This window comes from Diachasma alloeum, unplaced genomic scaffold (assembly GCF_001412515.2).
Source record: "Diachasma alloeum isolate Michigan unplaced genomic scaffold, Dall2.0 Dall_scaffold_00286, whole genome shotgun sequence".
Taxonomy (NCBI): domain Eukaryota; kingdom Metazoa; phylum Arthropoda; class Insecta; order Hymenoptera; family Braconidae; genus Diachasma; species Diachasma alloeum.
The window spans coordinates 1,062,305-1,076,837 of NW_021680425.1; the positions used below are offsets into that span (position 1 = coordinate 1,062,305).

Consider the following 14,533-nt stretch of genomic DNA (forward strand, 5'->3'; position numbering starts at 1 on the left):
GGGGGGGGGGGCTCTAAGGGAATGGGTGAAGGTATTCTCCTTGTACTCCAGGACTGGCCAAAGGCAGCTGTTTTAATGCCGTATCGATCTGGTGCCCTCGGGCTGGTAGTGGTGGGCTACCCTCCAGGGCGTCCGGTCGTAGGGGGCGAGGGGGGAGCGGGAGGGGAAGGGGGCGAAACGCCTAGGCGCGCATCCCCCGTGTGCTGAGATTAGGTCGGCGAGAGAGCATAAATTTTCCGGATGCATCCACCAGGGTTGTTTATAGTGGCGCGTATATTCGACGCTATCGCGTTTCGATGCGTCAACGTCTTGAGGAAGGCCCCTGGCGCGCGCGTTTGTTTTGTATGTATAAACTCCACGTGCGCCACGAGATAGAGGTAGGTCATAGTCGGTTGATACGGTGATGGAAATTTTGGATGTTTTTGGACAGTGGTGAAAATTTTTCACGGAAATTTTAGGGAATTCCGGGAAATTTTTAATGAGTAAGATTTTCGGTGGAAGGTCAAGGAACTTTGGCATTGAAATTTCATAATTTCGTGGAACAGTCTGTGGGAACTGTGAATTTTGATTGAATTTTTCCGGGAAATTAATGAAAAATGAAGAAATTCAGTGAAATCTCTTCTTAAATGCCCGATTCCTCGGAATTTTCAGGGAATTTCTAAAATAATTCGGGGAGTTTCGAGAATTTCAAAGAAATTTCTTGAAAATTCAAGGGAATTAGACGGTGAATCCTCATTTTTAGTTGAACATTTATGTAAATTGTGAAATTTCCGTCTTTCTGCCGATGAAAAAATAGGATTGTGCTTGAATTTTCAGAGAAACTTGAAATTTCATTGACTTTTTCCCCTTAAAGTAGTATACCCAAACTCCACGTAACTCGTTGAGTGTAGTAATTCATCATTGATAATTTCTTACATGGATGCTAGCTTTGACTAGGGCATCCTGTACATTCGGAGTACCCAGAAACATAAATTATTCATCGCAAATTTTCATATTAGACACAAAATTTTTATTAATTTTTTCTGATTTTTTAAGATTTTTTCTACATTTTAATCTCCTCTCGAACCTCGAAATATTCATTTTCTGATAAGACTGTTATTTTGGAACTTCTAAATTAATTGTTATCAATAATACTAGACTGCCAATTGATCACGAACTCAACCTTAATGGTTTAATTCATATAAACTTTCGTTTAGAATTTATTCCAGATTTTCATCCTGAAGATTTGAGTTTTGTATATATTACTTTAAATTGAATTCAAGTTTTTTTCGGAAAATTTATCTAAATTTTGTCAACATTGTACACTTTTTGGCAATTTTTATCACCTTGTAGTTTCACTGAAATCTCAAGGTATCTTGTAATTGAAAATTTGGAATTTCATGAATAAAAAAAATGACAATTGCAAATTTCAGTTAGACTATTCCCTGATAATAAGTAGAAATGAGGAAAATTCCGGTAAATATCCACGAAGAGAAATTCTAAAAAAAAATTCCAGTGTCAGCACTGAAAATTTTCATTTTATTGAGTAGCCCGCGAATTTTTCCCATTCTTACATGAAATTTTCACAGATATCCCCATAAAGTTTATTAGGAATCCCTAGAAATTTTGCTTTAACAGCACTAGAGTTTTTCTAAAAATTTTCCCTCCGTGTATTCTTGAATTTTCAATCAATTCAAAATTCATGGTAATTCGGCACTGAATATTCATAATGCCCTTGAAAAACCCAATAAGTTGAGTAATTCTCATCTCAATGCTGTTAAAAAATGTAGTATTTCAGTGAATTGTCAGTGAAACCAGAAATGTCATGATTTTTCCCTCTTTAAATCGCCCTCAATGTCACTCTCCTGAAAATCAACAGTCGACAATTCATGAAATTTCATTTTTCTCAACCATTTGTACACCGCAACGTGTGACAATACTTACGGATACGTGAGGGATATATTTTTTGTGGGTTAGTTATCATTGACCGAGTCAGCTCAAATAATAGGTTCATGCTTATTTCATGTATTTTTACCTATTGTCTAGGTTGGAACAAACTTATTGAAAGAGCCACGTAAGTGATTGTCTGGGGTTATTCAGTACACTTGGACTGCCGTGGAATTCATCAATTATTAACACGAAAATACGAAGTTTTATTCAAAGTATGCCGGGCAACACTCGAAGGGCATTATTACATCGGGCATGCACCTACATATACATGCACGCTTGCGGTTGAATGTTAATATCGATCCAACTTTACGAATCGGTGACTAGACCAAAATGCCACGTGCCACGAACACCACCGGGAAAAGGAGGCACGAGAGAGTGAGAGAGAGTGGAGCCAAGTGGAAGAGCTGCTTTTGCCCACACCCACTCCCTCCCCTCAATCCCCCCTTCCCCCGTCGCCCTTTCGCCTCCGGGGTACCTCACAATGAGTGCGAATGTGCGCTATCATACTGAGAATGAAAATTCGAATTGGAAATACTTTATCCCGTGGGAACGTTACGCCGATGCACTGGTAATGCAGCCCAGGTGGAGGCTTTATCGCTTTCAACGTCAGAACTCCCTCGCCTCCATCTTTTTTCCATATATCTCTTTACCTTTTTTTATCTACTTCTATCACTTTTATTCATCTATTTTCCTGGTGGTGACGAGGTCTGGATGAACATGACCTAAGTCTAAATAGAATGAAATGTTTGCCCCTTTTCGTTAGATTATTTTTCTTCGCTATTTCCTTGCTCCTATTGTATTTCATTATTTTTACCTCCTTTGATTCGAAATTTCTCTTCTCTAACGCATTGTACAATAGAAAAGGGTAATCACGTTATTCAGCCCGGGGGTGTATTATCCGTCGTAGCCTTTGTACCACTCACTTGAGATACTCGTAAAAACCGTTTTAATTATATTTATCGTTAATTAATTCTTCAAGTTTTGGACGTTTTTTAATATCTTGTGGACATGGAGAGAAATTTTTAGGGGGATGCTTCGGAAAAATAGGCTTGTGCACGGGTGAAAGATATATGAAATTTCATTGATAGTCACACTGAGAAAAAAAATTACTTTTGTCAAGGAATTTGCTAAGGAATTTTTTTCTCAGTGCAAACAGTAATTTTTGTAAGTGATATTGCGTTCGAGTTTGGAGGAAAAGACTTGTGAAATTGCGTGGTCTAGCTGGAAATCCAAGTGATTGCCAATTTTAAAAATTAATAGGATGAAAATTTCCCCAAATTCCTGTAATTTTGAATTTAATATATTAAATTATGTTAAATTTATATCAAGTTATTAAATTATAATCATTAAATTATATTTAATATATTAAACTAAATTAAAAATTGAAGCAATTTGGGAAAATATTTGGGATTAAAAACAAATGCAGCGAAATTTTCTGTTAATTAATGGATGCGAAAAATCATTGGAGCTGAATCGCCCAAGTATTCTTATTCTTAACAGAATTTCACAAAATAACTCAACTGAAATTTAGAGTTTTCATTTACTTTTTCATCGCACTGTAATTTTCCAAATGGCGAAATTCTCTGAAATTCCAGTGAACACTTAGCTTCTTGAAAATTCCAGAAAAGTTTGCCGGAAATTTAGACATAAATTTTTAGCACTGTAATTGACTGGGCGAGTGAGAACCGTGGGATTTCAGCCACAACAAGGAAAAGTGGAGGGGAAATGTTTTCATGCAATATATCACTGTTCCTTGTTCGACCTAATATCTTAAATAGAGAGAAATTCCTCCTTGAATTGAAAGCCTGATGACCGGGAAGGTCATAAGTGATGTCACTGAAAATCCTGTGAAATTTATGTCCAATTTTTCAACAAATTTCCCTGTATTTTCAAGAAAATTGTAAAAAATTGTAAAGAAACTAATTGTAATTGCAAAAAAAATTGTAATTTCATTTTTTTTTTTCAAATCGAAAGCAATCATTCTCAATTTTCTTCACGTAACAAGAATAAAAATCCTCCGTGCACGATTAATCATCTTTGACCGCGAATTTCTCGTAAATTTCTCTCCATGTACATTTACCCAATTTTTTAATCCACAACTCTGCAACCGTAAACGTAGCTTTGAGAGGCTTGCTTTTCCAATCTTAAAAACAACTTACTCCGAGCAGTTCAGTATTTCTCTCATCCTTGTATTTTCCCCCCAATAAAATTAACTGTCAGATTCAGTTACAGTCGGGGGAAGAGGAAAATTTAGGAATACGGTAATCGCCGGTAGAACAGAATCTCTCTATAGTAGCCCTCAATAAACATCAGCATCTTTTATGAAATCGATTGTTTCCAGGAGGCGGAGAGTGCAATTACCGCAATGAATGGTCAGTGGTTGGGGAGTAGAGCCATCAGGACGAATTGGGCGACTCGTAAACCACCGCCTCCAAAATCGGAAGGTGAGTACCATCAATCTATCCTCATATTTCCACCACTCATCTGTACGTTCGTCTAATTAGATCATAAATAGGGCATGCGAATGACGATACTACATTCTTTTTCAAATAATGTCCAGTCTGATGATACTACAGGGAGAGAAATAGTAAATATTAAGATGGTCCTAACTATGGTTTAACTATGGTAACATAGTAAAACGATTTTCGACTATTTCTACATAGTAATCCTTACTAGGTTCCATAGTAATCCTTACTAGGTTCCATAGTAATCCTTACTATGTTCCATAGTAATCCTTACTATGTTCCATAGTAATCCTTACTATGTTCCATAGTAATCCTTACTATGCTCCATAGTAATGCTCACTATGTTCCATAGTAATGCTCACAATGTTCCATAGTAATGCTTACTATGTTCCATAGTAATGCTCAGTATGTTCCATAGTAATGCTTACTATGTTCCATAGTAATGTTACTATGCTCTATAGTAATGCTAACTATATTTCATAGTAATGCTTACTATGTCGTATGGCAATGCTTACTATGTTCCATAGAAATGGTTACCATGTGAATGAAAAATGGTCCATGAACTAAAATAACCGATTGAAATTCGCGATTACCTCTTAATGCGTTCATAAATGCAAGACGCTTAAGGCTTCAACTCGTAAAAAAAACTTAACAAATTAAACACTTTATTTGTATTTGTCCTATTAAACTCTACAATATTTCTGTTCGAAATATATATTTTTATTTAAATAATAAACTTTCAATTCCATTTATTAGAAGTAGATAATTATTTAGAAATAAATAATCAATTTATTTGATTCAACCAGAGGATTATTACACATCAATAAATTCTTTTCGTTCGCCATCTAAACAATAATTCCACATTTCTAAATAATAAAGTTTTTACTTGTATGGAGAATGCATTTGTTTACATTTATAAAACTATTCATTTGATATGAATAAAATGCAACTGCAAATTTAATTTAGGTTTTAATGAGCTTTATTAGGAGCTCTTTGAATAAATCCATTATTTCCTTCAAAAATATAATTTCTCTTTTCGAGGGTTCTTATAACAAGAAAATTCTCATTCTTGAATTAATTATATTTCTGTGTCTAACGTTGATCTACTCCCGTTTCATTCCTAGATTGTATTTAATTATTTAGAATAGTTTCATCATATGTCATAGGACATTTTACGTAACATAGGGAGCTCTACTATGTAACATAGTAATCTTTACTATGTCAACATCGTCAACAAGGTGGCAAAAATTTGAATTAGCCCTGAATATCAGTCAAAACGAAAAGCTTATTACGTTAAAATCGTAAGCGTTACTATGTTATTAAGGTCTACTATGTTACATAGTAATTATTGCCATGTCCATAGTATCTATTACCATTCAGCAGCTTACCATACCCCAAATAACCATTACGTCGTTTCATATAGTAGCCATCACAATGTCCATAGTAATACTTACAAAACTTTGATAACGTTTACCACGTGCGGTTTCCGGCATACTAATCTTTACTATAATATTTTATTTTCTCCGTGTCCAGTGAAAAAAAAAAAACTTTAAATCCTCTCAATTTATAAATACATAAAGCTCTTCAGATTTCCAGCCAAGTCACCGTGGAAAATTGAATTTGAGTTTTGAGCCAAATGCATAATGAGTTTTTGAAAGGTGGCACCTTGAACAAAGTCCCGCTGCGAGAGACCAGAGAGCAGGTATTATTATTATATTATCATAAGCGGCTCTACCGGGCGCACTAGTTCCACCCGCTCTCTCACTCTTTATTTCACTCAGTCATCCTAATTCCCCTCCTCACTCACTCCCTTTTTCGGTCCGGCCGACCAACTAATTTCATTTCGCGGGCTCTTTAATTAGTATTCGTCCCAAGAACCGGTGAGGGTGAGATGGGGAGGGGGAGGGGGGGAGGGAATGAAGTTTTTCAACTAGTTGGAGGGAGAGGGATCAAGAGAGAGTGAGTGAGAGGAAGGTCAGCGGGTCGTAGTCTGCTGGGACAACTGGCAGACTTCCGGTGTCGAGAGTGACGTAACTGGTATAGTACCTTATATCGACATTTGCATAGGCCCTGCCCTGTAACCCCTCTTTTTAAACTTTTAACCACTTTTTATTCATCAACTTTTCCTCTTCGTTTCAATGCACGGTCAAACTGGGAGTGTGTGACTTTGTCAAATAATTTTTAACTTGCCGACCCGAAGGGAGGGAGTAATTGTTATGGAATTTCCATCATTTCTCCACTTTTCTTGCCCTCCAGAATCGTCTTGATACGTTTTTGAAGACCTGTGTGTCCGTGTGAAAAGTTTGTCCAACGATAGCTTGTGAAGAAATGAAGCGATTCAACTTTTTTTCAACCGATGCCTGGCAATGTAATTTAGAACTGATTAGTGTATGGAGACGATAGAATCGGCGGTTGGTTAGTTATTCGCACAAAACATTGAGCACAACCAGAAAAAAATTTGAAATAGCCCGGAATATAAATCAAAATGAAGAGAAATATGATTCACAATATTACCGCCAAAGAATTTTGAACAACCGGCCGTTTTGGAATAAAATAATGATAAGAACGAGCAAATTTACCACCACAATTGTAGTACATAGGTGCAATGAACTAAATAATAAATTATGTGCTGAGTACCCACAATATTTCCACCTGAACTGGTCTCGTGTTTACCAATTTTCACTAATTATTCAGCTAAAAATAACAGTTCCCCTCGATTTTCTCTTTTTTTCTCACTGGTTTGATTTTCCCGTGAAATTGTGGAAATTTTCTCAACAATAAATATCTAAAAATGGAAATATCTACAATTTACCGTATGTGTATTGATTGTAATTTTCTGTGTGTGGTTTTCAACAGTGGAGAATACATTTTTTATTCATCACCTTTTCCTCTTCATTTCATTGCACTTGTATTTTTGAATTTAAGCGGTGAAAGTGAGTTTAATCATAAGAACAGTCTGACTCGGTGTGTACTCCGACTACTTCAACGTACACTCAACTCCTCCAAAAATATTTCTCAATTCTNATTTGATTTTCTCATGAAATTGTGGAAATGTTCTCAGTAGAAATATCCCAAATTTACCGCATGTGGACCGGAGATTTTCAACAGTGTAGAATAAACTTTTTATTCATCATCTTTTCCTCTTTTATTCACTGCCCTCGTATTTTCGTAGCATAATGCACATCAAGTGCGTGTACGGTGAAATTGAGTTTAATCATAACAACAGTCTGACTCGGTATGTACTCCGACTACTTGAACGTACACTCAACTCCTCCAAAAATATTTCTCAATTCTCAATTGACCATGAATATTCACTATAAAATTGTGCTCACTTTTCAATTAATGGAAAAATTCAAGAATGTAACCGTAGCGTAACCAGAAAAGATAACAATTAGCATTGAATAAAAATCAAAACGATGATAAATGTAAATCACCTTACCCCCAAAAAACTCTGAAAAACCAGTATGTTTTGAAATAAAAACAATCATCAAACCAAAAAACTTGATTTTCATATTCTAGTACATAGCCGCTATGAACTAAATATTCAATTCTGTGTCGAGCACTCATATTATTTCCACTTGAATGGCTCTCATGTTTACTAATTTTCACTAATAATTCAACTAAGAATAACAGGTCCTCTTGATTTTCTCTTTTCTTCTCACTCTCTCACTCTCTGTTCCATTTGATTTTCTCATGAAATTGTGGAAATGTTCTCAGTAGAAATATCCCAAATTTACCGCATGTGGACCGGAGATTTTCAACAGTGTAGAATAAACTTTTTATTCATCATCTTTTCCTCTTTTATTCACTGCCCTCGTATTTTTGTAGTATAATGCACATCAAGTGCGTGTACGGTGAAATTGAGTTTAATCATAAGACTACTTGAACATGCACTCAACTCGTCCAAAAATATCCTCAATTCCCATACGAAATAAAACTCCTCCACCTCCATAGTTCTATAACGTATATGTACACTGGAGTGAATGTATGTGTGGGATATATGTGCAGTGATTTTTTTCGCCCTTGCCTCTGGCCAATTTGAAATTCAAAATAGTTAACCTCCACGCGCTCGTGGAACACTGTTGGGGCGCACTGTGTGCTGCCGGCTGAAAACTCTACATCCGCGTGTGTGCGACGAGCCTCTGCACCTCCAGCACCGCCATTTGGATCCCGAGGCTCGGCCGGGGTAATATTTAAGTCTACTCGGGGTTTTGCCCCGGGCTAAATTTTTCACGACGGAGCGATTCGTTACTGGACGAGAATGCTCGCCGAGCCGTGATTTTTTTTTCCTCACCCTTTCAGATTCTTTTTTTTTTCATCACATTGGTTTTGCTCGTTTTTTTCTACACTGCCTCCACGGGCGAGGGGAATGGGTTATTTACATGATGGAAATTTGTAACAATTTGTAAATGTTCTCCTGGTGATACATATTTAAATTCCGATCGAAGTGTTTGCTGCACGCTGATAGGGAAATTCAACTTGGGGCAAATTGAAATATTCAACGCGTGGCGGGAATTTTCAGTGGATTAAAAAAACATTGATTAATTTTTTAGGAGGAATTACGGATGAAATGGCGACGAAATTCTCTTGTGAATTTTATGGGGATTGGGAAAAAATGGAAGATGATTTGATTCGTAAGATTTGGAGGGATCTTTCTAAATTGATTCATTGAAAAATATCATTAGCGAATTAGATACACTGTTAGAAATGTTTTGAAATTTAAGTAACAAATGCATTTGAATGTTCAATATTCTGAACTTGGATTCAATTTCAGACTAAATTGCTCCAAATTAAGTTTTTCGTTATGAATGATCATTGAATTTTCAGTGACAATTTGGATTTTTAAATTTATCGCGAAAATTAAGCGACAGATTGAAAATTCAGGAGAAAAGTTGTCTGAATTTTCATGATTTTCAGTCATTTTCATTGTCGTATGAACCTGAGAAATAAAATTTCATTGAATATTCAAGAACATTGATTGATTTATCAATAACAAGATCAATGGACATTCCATGTAAATTATTCGTTGTTAAAAATTTCGAGATTTTTTACTTGAAATTTCAAGAGTAATTTTCTAACAGTGTATGATGTAAAAAATTTCCATTCGTGACTTTGGAAACACATAAAAAATCATGCGAATTGTTTCCAACGAGTTTTGCAAAATTGATACATTTGCTGAATTTTTTTCAATATCAATTGCATCTCAAGGTTTATTTAAAGTCACCCAGTTCGAAGTTCATGTGGAAATTTTATCTAAATGTATCTTTTTTCCCCTCTAAAGAACCCAGTTTACCGTTTCAGTTTACTAGTTTACCTGTTCTGACGACTCTATTATCTAGTCTTCTAGTGTGCACGGTATGTGGTACGTCGACGTATAGTCTACGTTACTCTACATAGGTTGAGATGGGAAATGGAAAAAAATCAAGCGCAATATCTTTCTTGCCGTTGAAGAAATAGAGAAAGAAAACATTCACGTGGGAATTTTCACTCGGTGTATACAGTCTAACACGCCATTTCGAGACACCCAGAAACATCATTTATTACAAAAGTTGGGCATAGAATTTTTATTAATCTCCGCTTTTTGTCCTTTATATTCTGGCACGTAGTGTCCGACCCATATATTACACTTAAGAGGGCTTGCTACAACTCGGCCTGATACAAAAGAATCATCTTCGAATTGAAATGCCCATCCCCCAATTGAGTATAAATATACTTGAATCAAGTACACTGACAGAATGATTCATTTATTCCAAACGAGATTCGTTAACTATTAACGAATGGTAGAGTTGACTAAGACCAAATGAATATTCGTTAATAGTTAACGAATGCACGGAGAGAAATTTTCTAGAAAAATTTTAGTACGAGTACTGGAAAAAATCACAATCCACCGGCTGTGAAAAATTCTAGTGTTGTTAAGGTAAAATTTCTTGGTATTTCTATTAAAATTTCTGGGGATTTCTGTGAAATTTTCGCAGAAATACGGAGAAAAATTCACGTTTTCCCCAATAAAATTTCTAGTGCCGGCACTGGAATTTCTCTCTTTTCCCGTGCTAGCACTAGAATTTTTCTAAAAAATTTCTCTCCGTGTGGTTCACTTGAATAGCGAAAGTCAAGTCGAACAAGGCTCCTCAAATATACATTCGTTAACTATTAACTACTGAACATTTGGTGGGACCGAATAGACCCTAACCTCCAACCAAAATCCATTCGTTAACAATAACTAATCCGTTCTATCAGTGTATATTTTATACTCAATTCTGTTTTTTTTTTCGTATCCTATTTTTTGACGCTTATTTTTTCCGACTGTTATTTTTTCCATGAACAGAGAGAAATGTTCAGTAAAAATTACAGAACTCACAGCTCGCTCATCGATTACGGAATCGACTCAGAAGATTTAAGTGACGGTATCGTAATTGTTCACAGGAGATTCAGGTAAAAATTACGGAACGCTCTGGAAAAATTTCGTGATTTTAGGTAAAAATTGTGTGACAGTTCCGCAAAATTTCCTACAACCACATTGATCCGGAATTACGGAAAAGATACGTAATTTTTATTGAATATTGCTCTCCGTGCAATCAGTAGGGATTCGGAATTGTGAAATTAAGTGATTGCAAAATTCTGAAAATCAGTGAGTTTGGCATCAATTTTAGGTGACATCAGTAATGTGCACAGAATTGTCACTGATCTTCAGGGATGCATCTTTAATTTTCAGGGTAATGTCAGTGATTTTCCGGAATTTATCCCCAATTTCTAGGGATTCGGAATTCTGAAATTTAGTGAGTGTAAAATTCTGAAATTCAGTGATTTTGGCGTCAGTTTTGTGGCATCATCAGTAATTTGCACAGAATTGTCACTGATCTTCAGAGATGCATCTTTAATTTTTAGGGTAATGTCAGTGATTTTCCGGAATTTATCCCCAATTTCTAGGGATTCGGGATTCTCTATCAGTGATTCCGTTCTATCAGTGTATATTTTATATTCAATTCTGTTTTTTTTTTTCGTATCCTATTTTTTGACGCTTATTTTTTCCGACTGTTATTTTTTCCATGAACAGAGAGAAATGTTCAGTAAAAATTACAGAACTCACAGCTCGCTCATCGATTACGGAATCGACTCAGAAGATTTAAGTGACGGTATCGTAATTGTTCACAGGAGATTCAGGTAAAAATTACGGAACGCTCTGGAAAAATTCCGTGATTTTAGGTAAAAATTGTGTGACAGTTCCGCAAAATTTCCTACAACCACATTGATCCGGAATTACGGAAAAGATACGTAATTATTGAATATTTCTCTCCGTGTGTAGAACGAGACAAGAGAAATGAGAAATGACATCGTCTCCCCTCCTCTCTCGCCATCACTACCGAAGTGAAATAATTTGCATTCCCGTCGTCTGATTAACGCGATGCAACACCATTGAACCCAAAATAACAACCACTACTCGTATCCCTTATGAATCAGAACCCCCCGAACAAATTAACCAAAACTCCAATCCATCGTTCCCCCTACAAACTCGGCCGCTCCGAATAAAGCCGTAATAAATTCCTAAAAGCCCCGAGTTCATTCCCTTTTTACAGAAATTCATTTTCCCAGTTAAATTTTTTCCCCACCGGACAATTTACGCCCTCCAGTGCCCCGGGGTGCGTAAATGAATAGTCGAGTTATGTGCGCGGATATGGGCCGACATATAAGGGCTATAGAATATTTCGATTCCCCTGAACTACTCGTAGGTGTACACTCCGACAACTGGGTCAATATTTTATGACCGTGGCAATTAGTTAACTTTGCAGCACACCCACACACCCTCACACACGGAGTGCAAAAATTGCGAGCGTGCGAGAAGAGAGCGAGAGAGAATAACCAAAGAGGGGCGAGAGAAGAGGGAGTGGAAGTCGCGGTTATAGCGGGGGCTGGGTTAATGTCGAAAGTTTCGTATCGCTCGTTCCAAAGTCGTGGATCGTCCCCCCGGCTTCTACGATCGTCGTTCTCACATACCCCTCGGGGAATGACGCGTATAATTCATGGGAAAATTCACATTTCCTCGTTACACAGCCAGCCTCGTTGTATTTGCCATACCTCCCAGCTAAAAAAAAATAAACATCACCATGATAAAAACCGATATTCTCCGCCACTGGCGCTGTGCGTATTGATATTTACATAATTTAACTGCACATTCACTCGTCATTTCGAATTCTATCCCCCCAACAAAAAAGAAAAACGGTACCAAACAAAAATACCCCGAAAAAGGCTATTTTTAAATTAAAAGCACACGTATTTCGGACAGGTGGTTTTAATCGGTATAAATGCATCAGCCGCCAGTACCAACGTCAAACCGTCTCCCCGTACGTTCCAATTATGACGACTTGAACCCGCAAAAGCGCCCCTACATATCCATCAGCTGTGCACCGGTCACTCCCTCCCACCCCTCTCCCTGGGGATAGGTAGTACGACGCTTTCACCTATAATACGCGTATAAAACTGGGCTTCACGGTCCACGATATCGCCATGGAGACGAGTGGGTAATTACTTTTATAGCCCAGAGCGCCAAGCGGCCCCCTTTCTTGGCGGATTTTTCAAAAAAAGGAAAACCCCTCAGCAAAACAACAGCAAAAAAACCTGTAGCGGAGAAAAAAAAATCAACCAATAAAAAACGCAGTAGAACAAAAAAACAAAAAACATTATTTCCCTCTTGCCTTTGTACTTGTGCGGCTCCGAGTGCCCTGGGCCATCGGGTGACAGTCATACACACACATCGCTGCTATAGATACACGAAAAAAAAAATGTTACAAGCGCGCGCGGGGGGCCGTGTATCGGTCTGCCATAGTGTGGAACGTGGACGCGCACCCAATGAAACGTCAACACGCGAAACTGCCAACGAACCCCCGAACGACCACTGTCGACGGCACACCTATACCAAGTACACCCCCTCACCCCCTTCCACCCCCCCCCCCTCGCCCCGTCAATCGCCACAACACACCCTTCTGCTTTTCGTTTCCACATTCACTCTGTTTTCTGGCTAGAGGCCCTCTCTCCCTCTGGGTTCCGCTTGTTGCGCCCCGGCAGTTCACGGGCCGAGTTTTTTGATTGGCTGCCCGCATCACAACAGCCCGCGGCCGCACCACCACGTTTTCCAAGCGTGCATAGCAAATTGGCTGGAACTGCAACGCGCACTGTGGGAAAATTGATATTCCCTTAGGTATCAACTGCAAAACGGTTAAAGCATTATCGAATCTCTTTTGTGGTTCAAGCTCTTGGGGCGGGGGAGGGGGGGGGGAGAGATGGGCGGAAAGGGCTCCTCTGAATCAACTCTCTTCCTCGCTCTCACCCAAGTTCGATCGTACACACCGCTCGCTAGAGCGTTACTAACTCTCCTTTCTAGTTTACTCTCTCTTGTTCCAGCTTTTTATCTGCAACCGCTGTCGCTTCTTTCTGGGGTGTTTTTTCTCTCATCCGCGCTCTTTCTCCTGTACCATGTTTTTATCCCGTCGCCGCGGGAGCCTTTATCCTCGCGTGTCTCATTTTTTTTTCCTCTGGTATTTCATTTTTTTTTTTCATTAAATTTTCGATACAATAATGAAAAGTTGAGTTGTTTATTCAGTAGCTGAGGTGAAGGGAGTGGTCGGGGCACTTCCTTTATCGGGGATAAAGTGATCGGGGGTTGAGGTGAAGAGAAAAGGCATACTCGATGGGGGGAGGGGGGGATAAAATAGGAAAAATGGTGAGGCACTGGTGAAAATCCTGGAGATACGATTCTAAGCTGCGATAATTGTTCGCGTGACGACTGGTAGATATTCCATTGGAACAAAACAATTTTCGTGGTGAGGTCTGCGGATGGATCATGCTAGAGATAGCATGTACAGGTATACAAGCTACATGTGGCATTCAACCCCCCCCCCCCGCGAGCTCACAGTGTGCAACGATGGTGCATTTGCATGAAATGGGTTGGTTTTTTTTTATTTTAAACCCTCGGTGGTGGTGTTTTTTTTACATTCTCCCTTTCTCTGTTTTTTTTCCACAACTCGACACGAAGCGTTCTTTTACTCTGCTCGACTTATCACGGACTATTATACATATAGAGGGTACATGGGCACGCCAGCCACAGTACAGGCTACCTCTTTCATTCCATCCCCCCCCCCCCCCAC

The 14,533-nt window shown here is 38.2% G+C and overlaps 1 protein-coding gene across 1 annotated transcript in view; it reads left to right on the forward strand.

The window, feature by feature from the left end:
• Positions 1-14,533, forward strand: part of LOC107038664 (nucleolysin TIAR) — an 80,416-nt gene that overhangs the window by 47,224 nt on the left and 18,659 nt on the right. Inside the window, exon 3 of the mRNA XM_015257888.1 lies at positions 4,271-4,373. Coding sequence (XP_015113374.1) covers positions 4,295-4,373 — 79 coding nt within the window. The 5' untranslated portion in view covers positions 4,271-4,294. The remainder of the gene's footprint in view (positions 1-4,270; positions 4,374-14,533) is intronic.